The 21,611-nt window shown below is 52.0% G+C and overlaps 2 protein-coding genes across 4 annotated transcripts in view; one reads left to right on the forward strand and one right to left on the reverse strand.

Moving 5' to 3' along the window:
* The window catches only part of TBXAS1 (thromboxane A synthase 1), a 190,096-nt gene extending 173,517 nt beyond the window's left edge, over nucleotides 1-16,579 (forward strand). For both annotated transcript variants that reach the window (XM_054493971.2, XM_054493972.2), the window contains 4 exons: nucleotides 2,360-2,451; nucleotides 12,055-12,192; nucleotides 13,971-14,133; nucleotides 16,315-16,579. In XM_054493971.2, the coding sequence (XP_054349946.1) occupies nucleotides 2,360-2,451; nucleotides 12,055-12,192; nucleotides 13,971-14,133; nucleotides 16,315-16,389 (468 nt within the window). In that variant the 3' untranslated portion in view covers nucleotides 16,390-16,579. The remainder of the gene's footprint in view (nucleotides 1-2,359; nucleotides 2,452-12,054; nucleotides 12,193-13,970; nucleotides 14,134-16,314) is intronic.
* A 3,445-nt stretch (nucleotides 16,580-20,024) lies between these two features.
* Nucleotides 20,025-21,611, reverse strand: part of PARP12 (poly(ADP-ribose) polymerase family member 12) — a 39,974-nt gene continuing 38,387 nt past the window's right edge. For both annotated transcript variants that reach the window (XM_054495842.2, XM_054495840.2), the window contains exon 12: nucleotides 20,025-21,159. In XM_054495842.2, the coding sequence (XP_054351817.1) occupies nucleotides 20,837-21,159 (323 nt within the window). In that variant the 3' untranslated portion in view covers nucleotides 20,025-20,836. The remainder of the gene's footprint in view (nucleotides 21,160-21,611) is intronic.

Below are 21,611 nucleotides of genomic sequence, written 5' to 3' on the forward strand. Positions count from 1 at the left end.
AAGATGCCACCCACAGGGCTACCTGCCAGGAGCAGATGGCAAACAGGAACTGGAACTTTATGGGGCACCAAGAAATGGTCTCTCCGTCCTTTGCTTCTGCTTTGTTGTATACATCTGATTCATTTCTTCTTTCCTGAGGCCAGCTGCTGTTTTCTGCTCATTAATCCACAAGGCCGAATGTGGCCAACAATGGGTCTCCACTTCCCTGTGTTCAATCGCCGCCTGCTGGAGAAAAACTTTTTTCTTTGTCCCAGATCCAAATTTCCAGACTGGTCCCTTTGGGCCAGTCAATCTTGGCCTGCAGGGCCGGCTACAGGATCTGTGAGGCCGAGTGAGAAATGAAAGTGTGGTAGCCTTTATTCCCAAAGCAGGGGGACGTGTCCATCGTGGTACTCAGCGAGGTTCTTCGTTTCTTCTGCAGTCTTTTTCGACTTGTCATGGTTCTTTTTATTTTCCATTTACTGTTGTTCTAAGTAAAGAAAACTCAATGTTAAATTATTAGCAAGCATTTTACCATTCATCTTTATATCAAACAATGCCAGTTTTAAATGTAAATTTCAGAGCGTTTAACTCATATGCAGAACCACTGAAATTACACAATTGGTGCTTGTGACTTGTTGGGCAGAAGAGACAAACACAAACCAAACTCATAAAGATTGGAAGCAGGAAGACAGGGTGCCTCCAGGTTCGCCCAAGGGGGATGCTCTTTCAGGCCTGGACATACCGGATGAGCTGGGGGAGTCCAGACCCTTCCAGGCATCCAAGGGCCCTGTCAGGCACCAGACACATGCACTGAGACCCAGCCAGGGAGGCAGGGTCTAGGGAAACTGGTCCAGCTGTCTCCCCTTTCCACAGCCTTCCCCAGCCAGCCACAGCAGACTAACCTCCAAGGATCTCTAAACCTCTGTGCTATGACACACCCAGTACCTGGGCTAGGGGTGGGCAGAGGTTTGCCCCCATCGAGATACAGCCTCCGGCCGGCCCCGCCACATACACTGTGTGCTGCCAGCCTAGGGCAGGGAGGGCCACCACCATGCCCACCCGAGATGCTGCAGGGTGTATGCACCCTATCCTGGCCCTCTCTGTACCTGTACCCAGGACCCTGTGAAGTGTGGACAGCAACAGTGGCCATAGGTCACGGCAGAAACGGGGGTGGAGAGCACAGGCAGCTGAGAGCTGGTCGTGGGAAGCCGCCACAGGTAGAACCATGCATAAGCCAGGCTTCCAAAGCACAGATTCAAAGATAAAGTTACGTCCGGGTGCAGTGGCTCACGCCTGTAACTCCAGCACTTTGGAAGGCCGAGGCAGGCGGATCACTTGAGGTCAGAAGTTCGAGACCAACCTGGCCAACATGGTGAAACCCCATCTCTACTAAAAATACAAAAGTTAGCCAGGCATGGTGGCAGATGCCTGTAATCCCAGCTATTTGAGAGGCTGAAGCAGGAGAATCACTTGAACCCGGGAGGCGGAGGATGCAGTGAGCCAAGATTGTACCACCGCACTCCAGCTTGGGCAACAGAAAAAGACTGTCTCAAAAAAAAAAAAAGATAAAGTTATGAAGACTCTCAAGACAGCAGCCACAGAGCATTAACCCCCGCGCACAGAACTCTTTTCATTGGTCACTTGCTCAGCCAGCTGCCCCAGTGGCCTGTGATGGGAGTGGGAAGTGTGGGGTTGGGTGATAACCTTCTAAAGTTAGAACCGTTCCCAGAAATGCAGATAGGAGAGCTTTGGGAAAACCATCCAAACCTTGTTATTTTTGACAAAGTAGGAATGCCACCCTGGCTCTCTAAATTCATAAATAGTCACAGACATGAGATTAAACTACATATAATTTCTGCAACCTGGCTTATGGGCATCATTAAACAGCTGCATTATATTGAATGGCTATGTCATCATAGATTAGCTACGATACTGGCTATAGACTTCAAGACTCCACGTGTCCTGGCCCCTGCCCTTCCACCCCCTCTGACCTGAGATGCAGTTCTAACAGGTTCCTGGGTGACGCTGCTGCTGCCGACCCTTGCCCATCCCGGAGCTCACTTTGAGAGCTGGCTGAGATCCCAGGCAGCTCCCAATAAATGCTGGCAGCTGTGGTTGCCACTGCAGTTTTATAACCAAACTTCTCTGTATTACAAAGACCCCTGAGCCCCAGGCTAACACCGTGAAATATAAGTACAATAGAACACACTGAGCGCCAATCAGATGCAATTTGGGTCATGCTGACTTTCCATTTTGTGGGGTTTCTGTTTAAATGTTTGCCAAAGTTGGAAACGAGATTGAAATTTAAGGAAAAGACAAAATGCCGTGAGATTTGGGCTAACACGAACTTCTCCCTTTGTCACGACCCCTCCATCAGATGGCCCCTGAGTTCTGCAGCCTCGAGGAAGGCCTGCCCTATCTGGACATGGTGATTGCAGAGACGCTGAGGATGTACCCACCAGCTTTCAGGTGTGTGGCAGCCCCCTCCCCTGCTCCAGTCCCCACCCCCTACCCCTACCCCCTGCCCCATCCTGCAGGTCAGGGCCCTCCTCCATCAGTTACCACATGTGTTTCTGGAGGGCAACGCCTGAGTCCTGGCTTCCTTTGTATCCCCCAGGGCACCTCAGATATCTGGCCTGCTTTCCTATAGGTTAACAACCTTCTCAAAGCTTCACTGGCCTTTTCTTAACACCACCTTCCTCCCCAGCCCAAGCCGGCCCTTTGGTCTCCTAGCCTTTGCTGGCTTTTGCCATCTCCCCTGCCTGTTCATTCATTCATTCATTCAGCAATTGTTTATTGAGCATCTACTCTGTGCCAAGCATTGGGAAATCAGCTGTATATAAAGCAGATAAAAGTCCCTGACCGATCTTGGAGCTGGCATTCAGACAGTAGGGGACTGTCTGAGTCCTGGGAGCTCTTTCCTGCCATCCAACACCCCCAGCTGTCCCATCCTGGAGCTCCAACACGACTCACCCTCCAAAACGTCTCACCGCCCCTCAAGACGTCTGTGTTGGGCTTGCCTCACCTGGTCCTCCCTGTCCTTCCTCCTCAGCACTTTGAGCTGTAACTATACTTCATGTTATATTCTTGGACGCATGTCTGCCATTCCATGACATTTCACTAATGTACACACCAACCAACCGGTCACACCAACCTGTGGGTATCTTGATAACAAAACCAACTATTGTGCTTCGTTCAAACTCTCCCAAACAAGGCACTCCATAGAGAAGGGCATCTTAATTCATGTCCCCAGACCCTTACAGAGAGTGAAATAACAGCCAGATTTCAGGCTCTAGAAACAGAAGCAGCACAAAGCATTAACCGTATGTGATAAATTCCACTCAACACTTTTATGAATTAACAGATCACATAAACCATATGGAAATACCTTTCGCCATTTTTAAAGACAATATGTGGATGATTTGAGGGTATCTCAAAATGATATTTCAACACAAAAGCATTACAAAGAGTGCAATTGTAGATATTGTCCAAATGTTCAAGTCCAGAAGCAAATACAGAAAATTCCGGTGGTGTGATTTGAACTGCATTGTCCTCAAGCACGCAAGGTTTTGGGTCTCAGTGCGGAAGCAGGCCAGTCACTCAGGGGCTCTGTGCCCCCTCTCCCCATGCCAGCATTAAGACCTGATGTGCAGCCCTTCCCTGATCTCCTTCGGAGCCTCTTGCAAACTGTCATCCAATTCTTTCTTTTATTCTTTTTTTTTTTGAGATGGAGTCTTGCTCTGTTGCCCAGGCTGGAGTGCAATGGTGTGATCTTGGCTCACTGCAACTTCCGCCTCCTGGGTTCAAGAGATCCTCCTGTCTCAGCCTCCCAAGTAACTGGGATTACAGGTGCCCGCCACTATGCCTGGCTAATTTTTTGTATTTTTAGTAGAGACGGGGTTTCACCATGTTGGCCAGGCTGGTCTCAAACTCCTGACCTCAGGTGATCTGTCTGCCTTGCCCTCCCAAAGTGCTGGGATTACAGGCATGAGCCACCACTCCCAGCCTTTTTTCATAATTGATATCCAGCTTTCTTCCAAGGGGATTGTGGGCAGCTGGTGTACATGTTAAGATGAAGTTGAAGATAAAGCATTCAGGGCTCAAATAGAACAAAGGCCATTTAAAGGAAAGAAGGCCTTACAGGGCCCCAGAGCTGGCTGGTAGCTGGGGTCCAGCTGTGGCTTGGTGACCAGGGCTCCTGGCCAAGAGGGAGAGCAGCCAAGCCAAACAGGTGTGTTCTCCAGCAAGAGGACAGCACAGAAACTGATCAATCGACACAGTACTTCCTGGACCTAAACCCAGCCACGAATCCATCAGACAAGACCTTATATAGCTGTCATGTTGAATAACAAAGGGGTTAGGCTCTTCAACATGACAATGCGGTGGCCGATTCTCCACTGACCGGTTATAAACAGCAGAGCAGAAAAGGAAGTCAGTGCAAGTGGACCAGGAAGCTGGTGATCTCACCTGAGGACCAGACAGAAACTAGAGAACCTGGATGAAGTAGTTAGAATTCATGTAACATGTCTAGAGGGCATATCAGAAGACCATCTCGGCCCTGGCCTTGGTTTACTGCGTGATCGTGAGCCTCATGCTGCTCCGTGCCTCTCCTTCCTACAGGTTAAATGGGGACACACACCTGCTTGGCTGGCCCTGCAGAAGCGGGCGAGAGGCAGTGGGTGGCACAGGTGGAACTGCAGTGCCCGCTCAGCTGCATGCAGCATGAGGTGTGCAGGGAGGAGCGCCGGCACTGGTCAGACAGTGGAATGGACAGCTTCCATCCAGCCTCGCTCTCCTGAGCCGCCCCTTCCTCACACCTGCCCCACACCTCCACACCTGCCCCACACCTCCACACCCCCACACCCCCACACCTCCACACCCCCACACCTGCTCCACACCCCCACACCCCCACACCCCCACACCCCCACATCTGCCCCACCTCCACACCTCCACACCCCCACACCCCCACACCCCCACCCCCACCCCCCCCACCTCCACACCTCCACACCCCCACACCCCCACCCCCACACCCCCACCCCCACACCTGCCCCACCCCCACACCCCCACACCCCCACACCCCCACCCCCCCACCCCCACACCCCCACACCTGCCCCACCTCCACACCCCCACACCCCCACACCCCCACACCCCCACACCCCCACACCTCCACACCCCCACACCTCCACACCTGCCCCACACCCCCACACCCCCACACCCCCACACCTCCACACCTGCCCCACACCCTCACACCTCCACACCTCCACACCCCCACCCCCCCATCCCCCCACCCCCACACCTGCCCCACCTCCACACCCCCACACCCCCACACCTGCCCCACCTCCACACCCCCACCCCCCCACATCCCCACATCCCCACCCCCACACCTCCACACCCCCACACCCCCACACCCCCACACCTCCACACCCCCACACCTGCCCCACCTCCACACCCCCACACCTCCACACCCCCACACCCCCACACCTCCACACCCCCACACCCCCACACCCTCACACCTCCACACCCCCACACCCCCACACCCTCACACCCCCACACCTCCACACCTCCACACCCTCACACCTCCACACCTCCACACCCCCACACCCTCACACCCCCACACCCCCACCCCCACACCCTCACACCTCCACACCCCCACACCTCCACACCTGCCCCACACCCTCACACCTCCACACCTCCACACCCCCACACCTCCACACCCCCACACCTGCTCCACACCCCCACACCTGCCCCAAACCCCCACACCCCCACACCCCCACACCTGCCCCACCTCCACACCCCCACACTCCCACACCCCCACACCCCCACCCCCACACCCCCACACCTCCACACCCCCACACCCCCACACCTCCCCCACACCTCCACACCCCCACATCTCCACACCTGCCCCACACCTCCACACCCACACAGCTCCACAGCCCCACACCTGCTCCACACCCCCACACCCCCACACCCCCACACCTCCACACCCCCACACCCCCACACCCCACCTCCACACCGCCACACCCCCACACCCCCACACTGCCACACCCCCACACCCCCACACCCCCACACCCTCACACCTCCACACCCCACCTCCACACCACACCCCCACACCCCCACACCCCCACACCTCCACACCCCCATACCCTCACACCTCCACACCCCCACACCCCCACACCCCCACACCTCCACACCCCCACACCCCCACACCTGCCCCACACCTGCCCCACACCCTCACACCTCCACACCCCCACACCCCCACACCTCCACACCTGCCCCACACCCTCTTCACACCTGCTCCACACCCACCCCACACCTGCCTCACACCTGCCTCACACCTGCTTCACACCTGCTCCACATCTGCCTCACATCCATCCCACACCTGCCCCACACCCGCCCCACACCCGCCCCACACCTGCCTCACAGCTGCTCCACACCTGCTCCATGGGCATTTTTCATCCTGTCAGCTCTGCTGGCTTTTCTTATTGATCACCAGATATGAGAGAGACAAGGTGTCACAATTCTCACCCAGACCAGAGGACAATCTGCTTCTGCTCAAAGGATTTGGGGGTGAATGTAGGGAGAGTGAGCATTTTTATTATTTTATTTCATCTCAAAAAGTGTGTTGACTTTTCCCAAGTGCTGACGCAACTTGGACTTATTCATAAAAGAAAATGAGAATCGCCCTTGTGGGAAGCAAAGCAGCCCTGTCTGAGCGCCACTGAGGTGACTCCGGGATGCTGTGCGGTGCAGTTCTGAAGCTTCTGTTGATCTCTTACGTGGTTCAGTCTATGGGGAAGGGAAGGCCCTATTTTCCAGCTTCCTGGGGGTCTGCCTCCAGGTCCAGGCTGTTTCCAGAAAAGATGAAAAAGCAGGGTGCCAGGGAACAGCTTCATCTGACCCCTTTGGAACTGAGGGTACAGACATCACAACCCCCAGCTGCCTGTCCTGGTTTCAGTGCTGGTGTTTGCTACCAGCTCCAAGCACATATAATGGCATTAGCAGCTTAGCATCTCAATGGGTTCTCCACGCCCTGGCCTTTTTCTGTTCCTCTCTGTTACATGAAAGGCTCATAACAGAGAGAGGGAGCAGCAAGAAGCCACAGGCTGCTCTTAATCTCTTACGGGCAGGAACAGGACATAATGTAATCATTGCATTTCCTCTAGGATATTTAGGGAAGTCCAATCCTACAGCTTGAAGTAAAATCCAGCATAGAATTATTTTTAATTTTTAATTATTTATATTGCCAAAATAGCATGCTTATACTAAAAAAAACAAAAAAACAAACAAACAACAAAAAAAAAACAAACAAAAAAACCACCCAGTCCCGGCCAGGCGTGGTGGCTCACACCTGTAATTCCAGCACTTTGGGAGGCAAGGAGGGAAGATCACTTGAGTTCAGGAGTTCAAGACCAGCCTGACCAACATGGTGAAACTCTATCTCTACTGAAAATACAAAAATTAGCCGGGCACGGTGGCAGAAACCTGTAATCCCAGCTACTCGGGAGGCTAAGGCAGGAGAATTGCTTGAACCTGGGGGGTGGAGGTTGCAGTGAGCCAAGATAGTGCCACTGCACTCCACCCTGGGTGGCAGACCAAGACTCTGTCTCAAAAAAAAAAACAACAGTTCCCTAAACAATGCAGAATTAAAAAAATAAAAAATAAAAATAAAAAAAAAAATAAAGGCCCCCTGCCATTCTCCATCCCAATCCCATCCCCTAGAGAAGAGAAAGATAGAAATTTAAGAATTCTTCTAGAAATGTTATGTTCATATACAAGCATATATAGTCTACCCTTTAAAAGTAAAGCATAAATGAGATTGTGCCATTGCCCTTGGGTAAAATGAACAATCTGATCAAATATTTTCCTCTCGGGGAGAAGAAGCTATCGGTAGAGACATAGACAACAGGGAACAGATCTTCAAACCCAAATTTCCTTCCCTCACCAGGACTCACTCAGAGGAGCCAAATTAACAAAGACAGAAAGTAGAAGCCTGTCTGCCAAGGACCAGGGAGAGGGGAGGGGAGGGAGTTAGTGTTTAAGGGATCCAGAATTTCAGTGGGGGAAGAGGAAAAAGTTCTGGAGATGGATGGCAGTGCTGGTTGCACAATGAACGTACTAAAACCACAGAACTGCACACTGAAAAATGGTTCAAATGGTCCATTTTATGTTTTATATATATATATATATAACCACAATGAAATAATAAACAGATAGATGAGCAGATAACTAAATAAACCCAGCCTCACCAGGACCAATTCTGATGTTCCAATATTCCAGAATTATCATGGCAGCTGATGGACGGTTTGAGCCTGTCCTCATTAGATGTTCTCATGTCCTGTGTTAAGGACTTAAGACTCAGAAGATTTTTCATGGATTCCAGGCACGTGGGAGTGGTACAGACAGGAGCAGGAGTGGGAGCCCGTGTACAGGATTCATTAGGGAAACAGAACTTTGCTATGTAGGGAGGGTATCTCGAGGACAAGCCTTGACAGAGGGTGTGACCAGCATCTCCTCCCAACCCCCATGTTACCTGGGATAGAAAATGGCCTGAAGTCTGGAAGGTAGGAGGCAGGAAGTGGGGCTTGGTTTTCTTGCTGTGAGCCAGATCTGTTGGAGTGTGATAATGCTGAATTCAGAGAGAGATTTCTCAGTCGAACCTTATAGTCACAGAAGTAGTTGGGAAGGGGGTGGGCTGAGAGGTGCAGGAGGTGATAAAGAGAAGCTGGGGCTGTAATTCTGCCCTCGTCTTAAAAGGCTCTATCTCATCCTTTAAAATCCCAAATCACCTGTAACCAGAACTTTTTTTTTTTTTGAGATGGAGTCTCGCACTGTCGCTCAGGTGTGCAGTGGTGCGATCTCAGCTCACTGCAACCTCCTCCTCCCAGGTTCAAGCGATTCTCGTGCCTCAGCCTCCTGAGTAGCCGGGACTACAGGCGCACGACACCACATCTGGCTAATTTGGGTATTTTTAGTAGAGACGGGGTTTCACCATGTTGGCCAGGCTGGTCTCCAGCTCCTGACCTCAGGTGATCCACACACCTCTGCCTCCCAAAGTGCTGGGATTACAGGCATGAGCCACCACACCCGGCCATGACCAGAACTCTTAAGAGGGTGTGCTCAACACTCGAAGTCCAAAAGTCTACCCAAGTTCAGGAAGAGAGCAGTTCTTCACCTCTCCACCTCGAATTTTGTTTCTAGAATGTTGCATGTAGGTCTGAAGAGTGACAGCACGTTTGTTGAACAGGAACTCAAAGCCAGCAGATCAGGAAAGGACACTTATAAGGTTTGGAGTTTGGGCTACAGCGGTTTAAGGTAGGTCTTTTGAGGCAAGGAATGTTTGAAATTGGGCAAGATGAGTGAGCTGAGATCGCACCACTGCACTCCAGCCTGGGCAACAGAGCAAGACTCCGTCTCAAAAAAAAAAAAAAAAAGAAAGAAAGAAACTGGGGCAAGATGTATGACATAACAATTTAGGAATGAGTGAATACAGGTAGGTGAGTTGAAGGGAGTTCTGACAGGTAAGACTGTTGTCTGGTAAGTGAACTGTTTGCTCAAGCGAGCAAACCATTGTCCTGATAGGAAAGCGGTTTGCTCAGACAAATTAGTTTGCATTAATTTCCTGAAGCCAACCGTGAAGCTATTTCTTGGTTCAGAGGTTTATCTTCCTCGGCAAGAATTTTCTGGCGCAGAGAGGAAGTCACTGACACAGGTGGTCTCAATGCTCAGTCCAAGAGTTGAGTTGTGTGGCTCCAGGCAGACTCATTTCCCAGGGTCACCTGCTGGGCCATAATCAACAAGGTACAAGCTTAAGAGAGCCATGCCGGGATTTCAAGTTGCAAGGAAGAGAGATTCAGTGGTGCTTTCTTGAGTCACGGATGTTAGTTGTAAGAAACTGGTGAGGTAAGGAAGCTAGAACTCTCCCAGGAACCAGGAACGGCTCTCACTGGCAGGCCTCACGGAGGAGACCCAAGCTGGGGGACTGGAAGGTGGTTCAGATTGTTCACAAGCTGCAGTGGCTCCAGCAGTCAGATTGGGGTGTGATCTCACAGCACCAGGAGCCCTGAACACCAGCCTGAGGCTCAGCCCTGAATGCAGCTTGACCAGGCAAACCTGGAGACTGCATCAACACCAGCAGCCTCCAACACACCTGACCTGCTCATGGCCTTAATCCCAAACCCAGGTCCTAAACTACCTCTCACTGTGCATCGCAAGTCACTGCCCATCTTCCTGACTTCTGATCTGCTTCCTTCTCCGATTCATGGCCTCACTTCACCCACTGATTGCCCTTGACTTTGAGCTACAGGTTTCACCAGCTAACTGCGACTCTAGCCTCAGCTCTGGGGCCACACAGCCTCAAGCACTGGGTCTCGCCCCAGCTCCAGCTCCCTGTCCTAGGCAGCCCATCCTTGGGAAGAAGCAGACAAAACTGCATGTCAGAGACATGGCTCTGGTTGTCATGAGAAGACTGGATTGCAAAGAGGTCAAGGAGAGACGAGAATCTAAACTAAGGAGATGGCAGTAAAACTGGAGAGATGGCACCATACGAAAGACCAGTGATGAATCTGCAGACGGGGAGGGACAAGTACAGGATGGCTTCTGGTTTCTGGCTTTCTCAAGCCTATGTGGGAAACAGAAGGAGGAGAAGATTCTGATGACCTGCTGCTGCTCAGGCCGACTTCGAGGATTCTGTGGACCGCCCAGGGAAGAGGCCAGGTCTGTGGGTAGAAATTGGAACCTGGGGTTCAGGCTGGGGCTGAGGTAGGAGGCTTAGGAGATAATGGAAGTTGAATCTGGGGGTGTGGACGAAATCCCTGGGAAGTGCCAGGATTTAAGAGGCTGGTGGATGCAGAAGAGCCTGCCAATGAGGGAGAAATCAAGGAAAGAAATGTGTGTGTGCGTGTGTGTGTGTGTATGTGTGTCTGAGAGAGACACACACACGCAGAGAATGGTAAAGATGATGGACACAGGCCAGGCACAGTGGCTCATGCCTGCAATCCCAGCACTTTGGGAGGCCGAGGCAGGGGATCACTTGAGGTCAGGAGTTCGAGACCAGCCTGACCAATATGGTGACACCGCCCCCCATCTCTACTAAAAATACAAAAATTAGCCAGGCCTGTTGACACACACCTGTAGTCTGAGCTACTCGGGAGGCTGAGGCAGGAGAATCGCTTGAACCTGGAAGGCAGAGGTTACAGTGAGCAGAGATTGTGCCACTCCAGCCTGGGTGACAGAGACCCTGTCTCAAAAAAAAAAAAAAAGAAGAAGAAGAAGAGAGAAGGAGGAGGAGGAGGAGAAAAAGAAGAGGAGGAGGAGGAGGATACAGCAAGAACAGCAGGTGAATCTGGGTAAACGATACATGGGTATCTTACGTACTATTCTTCAACTTTTCTGTAAGTTCAGAATTATTTCCAAATGAAAATTAAAACAGAAAAACAAACAAAACAAAGAAATGTGCAAGAGGAAGACAGTCAATGACATAGACAGACCAAGTCAGATGAAGACTGAGGAGTATTCATCAGACGTACCCATAAATGTTCTTTGGGGATCTTGGCATGGGGACCATCCACAGGAGGGAGGGGACAGATGCCAGGCAGCAGGGCTAGTCAGTGAAATGGGAGGAGAGGGAGTGAGAGGGTGAGCAAGGGCAATTTTAAGAGGCTTGGCTGTGAATGGGAAGATAGGATAGGCTGTGGCCCAGGAATGACCCTCCAAGCCCCCACTATGAAAGCAACCCTTCCAAAGCACTTTGCACCCCAACATGGGGCACAAGAGGGGCCCTTTGGTGCTTGACAAATGGATGCATGAAGAGATGGATGAGTACATTTTCATCAAGGACCAAGCGAGCCTAGCCTCGGGGCTGCAGGCTCCTGGGCAGTGAGTGGTAATGGGGTGGGGGCTTGGTCACCCTGGGAAGGGGGCTGAGCAGGGGGTCCTCTGTCCCCAGCCTCATTCCACACACCATGCTGCCTGCCCCGATCCCCTTCACACTCAGACTCTGCCTGCCCAGCACGCCCCAAGCTCTGCTCCTCGTCTCTACTCTGCACCCACCTCCCGACCTGGTGTTTCCCTCAGATTCACACGGGAGGCGGCTCAAGACTGCGAGGTGCTGGGGCAGCACATCCCCGCAGGCGCTGTGCTAGAGATGGCTGTGGGTGCCCTGCACCATGACCCTGAGCACTGGCCAAGCCCGCAGACCTTCAACCCTGAAAGGTGAGTGCTGCCCCTTTTAAAAAGCTCTGAAGGGATGTGAGTGTGTGGGATAGAAATTTACCAGTGGAGGCAGCAACCGGGAAGCACAGACTTAGCAAAATTGTCCCCAAATAGTCAAAAGTTATGGCAATTCAGATAGATGTTTGCAAGACATAATTTCCAATGGAAATAATTATACCATTTTTTAGCCAGGCGCAGTGGCTCATGCCTGTAATCCCAGCACTTTGGGAGGCCAAGGTGGGCGGATCACAAGGTCAGGAGATCGAGACCCCCCTGGCTAACACAGTGAAACCCCATCTCTACTAAAAATACAGAAACTTAGCTGGGCATGGTGGCGGGCACCTGTAGTCCCAGCTACTCAGGAGACTAAGGCAGAAGAATGGCATGAACCCAGGAGGCGGAGCTTGCAGTGAGCCGAGATGGTGCCACTGCACTCCAGCCTGGGTGACAGAGCGAGACTCTGTCTCAAAAAAAATAAATAAATAAAATAAAAATAAATAAATAAATAATTATACCATTTTTTCAAGGTCCAAACTGAATCCAGAGATTTAGCATTTCAGCAGCCCTGCATGCAAGGAACAAGGCAATTTCAAATGATTGTCTTCCATTCATTCAAGCCAGGACATGGGATACAGGATTGTATTTCAGGTCTGCACTGGAAAGTAACAGAACATCATTTCCTTTTTAAAAAACGGGCATCTATGCCAAAACAGCAGCTTCAGCTAATGTCTCCATGAATCTAAATTCATGTGATCCGCTGGTTGACCTGGGTCCCCTCCTTCTACCACCTGGCTTTGGTTCATTGTCTCCTTTCATTTCTGGGCTCCGTGATTGGAGACATCTGAGAAGGCGGCCCACACTGTGGTCCTCATCAGAACCAGTCAATATCCCGTGTGTGTGTGATCTGGCAAGGGAAGGGCTGGCCCGGCACCAGTTCAGCCCAAGTCTACGACCCAGTCACTGGGAAAGTGTGAGCAATGGGATCTACACAAACAATATTCCACAGTCAGCAGCTCCTGAACACGCTGCAGCCACAGGGCTTACAGCCTCACAATAAAGCCCAGGGATAGTAAAAAGTGAGCTCGCTGTTACAGAAGAGTGAGTGCCACCTAGCTTCACTGTCATGGGACACACGCTGCAGGCACATGCACTACTTGGTAGGAGATTCAGCAGTTCTGAGGAAGGGCCTCCAGCTCTCCAGGTACTGCAGCTTCCAATGGTTCAAGTGTCCAGTGCAGGGGCCTGCAAAGCAAGCATGGGCAGGAGAGGGGCTGCCAGTGTGGCTCAAGAGACCTGCAGGACAAGCCAACAGGACACGCCCCCCAGGGAGGGCCTGGGAGGTGCTGAGGTGCCCGGTACCCTGCCAAGGAAGTAAGCAGGTGGTGGCTGGGGCATCCTATGGGAGGGGAGGTGCTGCCATGGGCCCAGGTGAGGGTGATCACCAAGCCCTGGGGTTCAGGGATGCCGTGTTTAGACTCTGATTGTGGGTGATGGTGAGTCTGTGGGCTTACTAGCCACACACCGAATTCCTAAGGAGAGGCAGGGAGGGCGCTGTGGACATTCCAGGTGATTCTGTGAATTCAGCTCTGCTTCCGGGGCTGTGCAGGAAGACAGGTCAGGAGCAGAGAGGGACTGAGGCTCAGGATTGAGCAGCCATCAGCTCCCAGAGCCTTGGGGACATCCTTGTCTCAGATGCAGGGGTGGCTCAGCTGGAGCACAGGGCTGCGGAGGGAAGGGAGCGGGTGTTCTGAGCCAGCCTTGACCACACGGACCTGCAGGTTCACGGCTGAGGCCCGGCAGCAGCACCGGCCCTTCACGTACCTGCCCTTCGGGGCCGGCCCACGGAGCTGCCTCGGGGTGCGGCTAGGGCTGCTGGAGGTCAAGTTGACGCTGCTCCACGTGCTGCACAAGTTCCGGTTCCAAGCCTGCCCTGAGACCCAGGTGAGGCCCCACTGCTCAGAGGCAGGGGCAGGGGTGGGGGTGGGAGGGCCACCCCAGTTCTCTGCGTGAGAGCAAGCCAGCCTGGGGGCAGCATCAGGCTCTGCCTCCGTGAGCTTGGGCGAGCTCCTTAACCTCTCTTGGCCTCAGTATCTTGATTCGTAAAGTGAGGATGATAATAATAACACCCTCTACCTCTCAACATCCTGTGAGGATCCAGTGAGTTCACACAGCACTCAAGTAAGCCCTGGCATGCCAACCCGAGCACATGCTAACCATTATTAGTATTGTTCTCTGCACACCAGGGCTGGACCTCACCTTGCTGTAGCTCTTCCCACTCCCACAAAGGGCACACAGACAATGGCATTTGCAGTTGTGACATGTGCCTGCCTTTACGGGGTGGGGTGTGCATGGCTGGTCCTACAGAAGCTGGGGACACTTCCTCTGGCTCCTCCTGACAGAGCAAGGTGCTGTCTGCTTGGAGGGGAAGCTGAGGGGTTTCAGCTCCTTGAAGGGTACCCCCAACTTTGCCTTCCCCCCCGTGCAGACACTCACATGTCCCCATGGCCACACAGGTGGTGACACAGCCTCTTCCCAACAACATATGCCTTCATTCCTGAGGTCCTAGACTGGTGCACAGACCCTGTCCTCACCCAGAGAGCTGGGCTCTCCTGAAATGGGGCCTCACCCACTTTTCCAGCCCTATCTCCCCCCCACATCACACACTCCAGAACCAGCAGACCAATTCCTCAACAGGTCAGGGAGCTTATATCCCCCCCTTTCACACTCACAGCAATCCTGCAGAGTAGGAGTGACTATTCCCATTCTTTAGATGAGGAATGAAAGCTCAGAGAGGTTAAATAACTTGCCTAAGGCCACACAGCAGGACTGCAGGCTTCATGATGGCAGGGACCCAGCCTGTCATATTCATTGTTGGACTTTCCAGCATCTAGCTTAATGCCAGGCGCATGACAGTGCTCACTCATTCATTCAACAAACATTAATGAGCAAATGGATAAGCAGCCAGAGATGAGAGAAATGGGGGTCCTCACCCAGATCCTGCTCACTCCCAAGCTCTCCCTCCTTCCTGACATCTGGCTACGTCTCTGCACAGCGTTAGCTATTCCCTGCCCATCCTGACCACTGCTGTCCCCTGCACCTATCCTCATGCTGGTCCTGCCACCCGGAACCCACTGTTCAGCTGCAGACCTGGACACGCAGGCATAGGAAGGCATAAGGACAGAGAGACAGATAGCAACAATTCTAGATTGAGACCGGCAGTGCCTCTGACAGAGAACCTGGGACCAGCTGCTGGTCCTGGAGGAATAATGAGCTTGGATGGGGGACATAGAGTCTGAGGTACTGAAAGTGAACTGAAACTGAACACGTCCACACACTCTGGGCTGGAGACAGGTGGAGGCAGATGGGCAGAGCAGAGCCAAACCAAGTGAGGTCAAGGGGCAGACGGAGCAGCAGCCCCACTGCATCGGGGCTTCCACATGTGCGGGGCTTGTCTCACTTCCCCATGACCTCAACGTACAGTACAGCAGCCAGACCAGTCTCCCAAAACGCTGCTTATGCCTGGCACTCCCCGGCTTAAGAACCAGCCAGGAGTCGAGGGCTCCCCGTTCTTCCTTGTCTGCTCAGACGAGTGCTGGGGCCTGCAGCTTTTTCAGATGCCTTTGAGGGCTGTGGTTCCCACAGGAGACACATGCAGCCCCAAGCACTAAGACCCTGGTGACTCTTTGCTGTCACATTAGCCACTGGGTCATCATTTTAATCAGCTCCAGAGGCAACCCAACTCCTTGAGTAATTCTTTGGCTTTTCTTCAAAGCCCCCAGTCCACCACTGGCTCTGCCTTTTAAGCTGGACATAGGAAAGCTTTCTGGATGTCAGTGAGGCCAGACCGCAGCACACATGAGCAGGAACAGCATGAAGCTGCTCTCCCCAGAGCCCCTGGGCCAGAGGGCATTGCTCAGTTACTGGCCAGGACTGGGGAGTGAGATGGGGAGGATCGGCAGGGACGGCTGGAGTCACTGAAAGATAGGTTTGGGGCTTTGCTCTCTGTTTTCTTCTTGTGTGACCTTGGACAATGGACTTGGACTTCTTGAACCTCCAAGTCTTCATTTGTACAGTGAGACGCTACTATCTCTTTGACAAATATTTTAATTTTCTCAATTTTAGGTACCGCTGCAGCTAGAATCCAAATCTGCCCTAGGTCCAAAAAATGGTGTCTATATCAAGATTGTGTCCCGCTGACACAGAAGGCCGCCGGGTCGGGGGAGGACACCCACAAATTCAAAGAAAACCCTAAGTGTGGATGTTCAGAATTTTGGAAAAATGTCACTGAAGTGACTGAAAGAGTGCCTGGCATGCAAGGATATGAGGTTCTTTACATAACATTTCCTAAATGCTTAATAAACGTTTGTTGCACTTGGTTTTGACATTACCAATGGGGTTTGAACCAGTGCTCTAACTCTCTAAATGAAGAATTGCTGATAAATAAGTGAAAATGTAGTTTTGACAAAACAACTGAGAATGTGGGGTTTTAAAGGAAGTCCTAGGCTTGTGCTGAAAGGAATCCATGGTGCAGGGCACATGAGGACCCCCAGGTAAGCCTGTCCTGATGGCACCAGCTCGTGGCTCTTTCAGCTTCTCGTGCATTGTGGAGTTGTAGAGAATGACATTTATCGGAAGTTCAACCTCAACAGTGGTTCCAAAGCTTTATCATGCTTTGATTTTCCTAGGTAGGGTAGTACCAACTTTACAGTCAAGTTTCAATCGACAGAAAAATGAGAGTCTGAAAAATGATATACTTTTTCTTTTAAAGAACACTGTATCGGCCAGGCACGGTGGCTCACACCTGTAATCCCAGCACCTTGGGAGGCTGAGGTGGGTGGATTGCCTGAGGTCAGGAGTTCGAGACCAGTCTGGCCAACATGGTGAAACCCCATATCTATTAAAAATACAAAAAAAATAGCTGGGCGCCTGTAATCCCAGCTACTTGGGAGGCTGAGGCAGGGGAATTGCTTGAACCAGGGAGGTGGAGGTTGCAGTGAGCCGAGATCGCGCCACTGCACGCCAGCCTGGGTGACAGAGCGAGACTCCATCTCAAAAAAAACAAAAACAAAGAAACAAAACCCAAAAAACACTGTATATTAATTTTGATCAAAGAATCAAAATATAGAGGTGATTTTTTTTGTAAAAATAAGTACTGTGTTGCTAAGCAGTTCACATTCAACCAAGCACTTTCAAGGTCAGTCTCAAAATCAGCCACCAGCAGCTGTGCAATCGTGGCTGCTGATGAAGAGCCGTATCACCTCCCTGTGCCTCAGGGGCCTCTTCTGTAAAATAAGGAGGCTGGCCTCGATCAAAAGACCTCTTGTCCTCTAGTTGACACCTGAGCACCTTTAAGGGGTTGAATATTGTATACAGAAAGATCTTGTAGAAATCTGTAAGCCCCTTATGTGACACCCAGATGCTGACGACCGACCTTTAGAAACTTCAGGCCGTTTTGGGAGTGTTGGCAGAATGAGTTTCCACATATTCACTGCTGGGACTGCTGCTTCCACTGTTTGGTGGTCCCCCATCCCCTTCAGCCGGGAGCACCCACTGCATCCCTCAAAGTCCCCCTTGGGGGACCCCTTCTCTCATTCTCACCCTCAGGGCAGGAAGAGGACACCCCAGCTGCCCAGCACTGGGCCAGGCCTGTGAGTGACTGCTGTCTCAAGGTGCAGGGCTGTCCTGTGGCCCTCCCCACACCCTTGTTGCCACCACCTGCCCTTCTCCATCACCTGGCCCCTCTGCAATGCCCAGCCTGGGACTCAGACTCACTGGAGAAAACCATCCACCCCTGGGGACCTGTTGGCCTCCCTGCCTGTCCCACAATCCCTGACCTCCCCACGGCCGCCGCCACCATAGAACCTCAGCCTGCAGACAGGCCCAATGGCGCACTCAGCTCCCTGCTTGAAGCACAGCCCCACAACCTGAGCCCTCCCTTGGGACCTCTGGCCCCACCCCCCGGCCTGTCAGCTCCATCCAGCTTCCCTCACCTTCCCAGCTCAGGTGGTCACCACCTTCAGACACAGTGGTAGAGGCTTCCTCATGTGCTGGGGTCACTGCACTCCAGTCCTTCTACTGTGTGAGCCCACCAACCCCACCTCTGCTTAAATCCCACTGTTCACATCCAATACCAGCTATCACAGGGCAGGGAACTGCACCGCCTGGTCCTCCAAAAAACCCTCTTGCTAGATTCCCAACTGGGTCCTCACAAAAATTCTGGCCAATCCCACACACGTACACCCATGTCCCGGACCCTACCACCTCTTGGCACCAAACATCTTGAGAGTCACAGTCATTTCGACCCCTTCCCATCACAACGCCCACCCTTTCTGCACTGGCAGGAATGGCTCCCTCCGCGTCATCAGGCAATCTGGCCACGTGGCTCCCACCCTCCCTAGCATTGCTGGTCCAAAGAGTTGCTCTTCCTAACCTGCTTTCTCCCAGGTCACCCAGCCATGGCTGCTGCAGTCTTCACAGCTCAGTGGACTTTTCCGGAGCATCTGAGCATCTCCCACCAGATCCCTCTGGCCGCTCTCCCCGTCTACACCCCCAATGAACCAGTTCTGCTCCCCGAATCTCCCCAGCTCCCAGATGATTCAGAAGCATAGAATCAGTTCACTTACATGCGAGACCTTAGCAACAGACATGCATCTGATTTAATGGTTTTCTCTGACACCTCTTTGCCCCCTGCCCAACTACACCACAGCAGGACCAATGACTTAATGAAAAAGCAATGAGTGAAATGGATCAGTCAGGCTGTGAGGGAAATTTGGAGGGGGTTCTGAAAATCATACCATGGGCAACCATGTGGCTGACCCAGCTGCTGGGTGAAGCTGTGCTGTTCTTGCTGTTTCTCTGGTCATTTACCTTGGCTCTCCTCCAGCTTGACTGCACTTGCCTGTGTTAAGGTTTCAGATCACTCCAAAGATGGAAAAACAGGTTCATACTCACCTTGGACCTGACAAATACAGGCAAGCCAACTGAAGCCCAAGCAGCAAGTCGCCAGCAGACACACGTCCTCAGGAAGGTGGAGGCTGGGCAAGAAGCAGGTAGTGAGGACCAAGCAGGGAGGGCTGACAGCCTGGTGATACTAGTGGCCCTGCCAGCCCCTCTGCCAACAGGAACAGAACCAGCCAATGCCCAGAAGGGAGGCTCCTGGGGAGACACACACAACACTCTCTCCACATGCACAGCACATTGCTCAATGGTGAACCTGGGTCTTATGGGGCCTGAAGCTTATCTATGAATTGGAGGAAAGAGAAAAAAAAATGTGTAACATTCGCAAATTTTATCAAAACCTATGACCACGTGACCATATTGCTAGGGTCCCTCCTAGGGCCTGGGGAGGGGCTCCAGCAAGTGAGGGGCCCTGAACCTTCAGCTTCATTGTCTTCGTAATAAATCCATATGCAGCTCACCAAGCCGTGTCATCAGCTCTGTCACAGCCCTGATACGGTCTGAATGTTATGACCCCCAAAATTCCCATGTTGAAATCCTCACCCCTGAGGTGAGAGTATTTAAAGTAGAGGTGATTAGACCACCAGGGCCGAGCCCTCATGAATGAGATTCAGTGCCTTTATAAAAGAGGCCCTTCCACCGTGTGGGGTTACAGTGAGAAGACTGAATCTATGAGGAAGCAGGAGGTTGGACTTTATAGACTCCAAACCCAGTAAATAAACGTCTGCTGTTTATGAGCCGCCCAGTCGATGGTGTTTTGTTACAGCTGTCCAAATGAACAAAGGCAATCAATCCCTGACTCTCAGAAAAACGCCTGGCACCCAATAGGTGCTCAATCAATAGACGCAGAAAAACAAGCTTCAGTCTTCATCCACTTCAGATAAATTTTCTTTTATTTCCATACTCTTTTGTGACATGTGTGGCACAAGTATTCAATCTCACGGGGATGTTAAAACCCACACTCGAAGGGTGTCCAGTGTGCTTAGGAAATGTGGGTTTGGGCAATCACAGGCCAAGCCTGGGGGTCCTAGGGGAAGCTACTCCTCCAGGTCACCTGCCAGGTGGATGCACTTCCTTGGGCAATGGGTGACCCTACCAGGACAAGGGGAACCAGCAGGGACTCGATGGCACCATACAGCAGCCACCTGTTCTGACAATGTGACACAGACCAACTAATGCCAGAGCCCGGGAGAAGCCACAGCAGCACTGCCTGGGTTGGTGTCAGAGCAACAGGCAGAAGTGACTGTGCCGCCCCTGGGCTGTCCTCCACCGGTGGCTACTGTGTCATTATGGAAAAACTATGATGCCATGAGACTCTGAAAAATCGAATCACTGCAGAGACAAACTCATAAAAATTAAAACCAATCCATAAAATTGTATCTAGAAACTCTGTCCCTGGTGCCAATAAGCAGCAAAGTCAACAAAGAGTAAAAACTAAAACTTCAACACATTATTAAAAAGCAAAACTGGACTCAACTACAATCACTTCTGGTTAGTCCACTAGTGAGCCCAAAAGTGACTTAAAAGTAAAAATCATTATTAGCAAGAGATTAAGAACATAACTTCATTGAGAGGTCAACATTAAGAGAACAGTTCATTAAAAGTTTTCTGTTTAAAAAGAAAAGGCAAGGCCCAAATAGCCATTTCAAGGCAGAGGAGGTGAAAGGCCTGGAACACTCCTGTGCGCTCACTGTCGGCTGAACAGGGAGCCCAAGGCCAGCAGGATGGAGGGCGTGACCGAGGGCTTGGAGGAGGTGGAGTACTGGATGAGATACTCTGGGTAGACCTGGTGTTTCTCAAAGATCACGAAGATGGAGGGGTCAGACACGCTGTTCACGCAGCTATCATAGAAGGCGTTGCTCCAGCCCTCCTTGGCCGGGGGACGGACAAAGGAGGCATTGCCCCTGACGAACTCGCCCACCAGCACCCGGGCCAGGAACATCGTGTGGGTCTGCGTGTCAGATTTGCTGTAGTGGTGGGAATATGCAGCATCTCGGGCAAAGTAGCTCCCTGAAATGACACACGAGGGCTCAGCTGGGCGCCTGGTGGAGGGGCCTGCAGCCAGGAAGGGTCAGCACACTGCGAATAGCATCCCGGTGATGTGCAACACCAGGGCCTCTACTCTTTCGCCCCGCATCTCCCTCCCTTCCTCCCTCTGTGCCATGTCTCCACTCTCCCTCATGAAGTCACATGCATCAGTGACACCAACACCCTTCTGAGTGGCAGCATCTGAGGAGTTACCAAACTGAGATAGTAAACTCCTTTCAAGTTCCGGATCTGCCCTACAAAACCTAAAAGCCTCTGGACATGTCACTACTTAATCCCCCAAACGTCAGATTCCTCAGGCATAAAATGGGGCTGTTCAGCCCAACCTTATAGGGTTGGCATGGGGAATGAATGAGATCCCATATATGGAAGCAGTCTGTAGACTCCGGCAGCCCAATGTATAGAATTATGAGCCT

This window comes from Pongo pygmaeus, chromosome 6 (genome assembly GCF_028885625.2).
Source record: "Pongo pygmaeus isolate AG05252 chromosome 6, NHGRI_mPonPyg2-v2.0_pri, whole genome shotgun sequence".
NCBI lineage: Eukaryota > Metazoa > Chordata > Mammalia > Primates > Hominidae > Pongo > Pongo pygmaeus.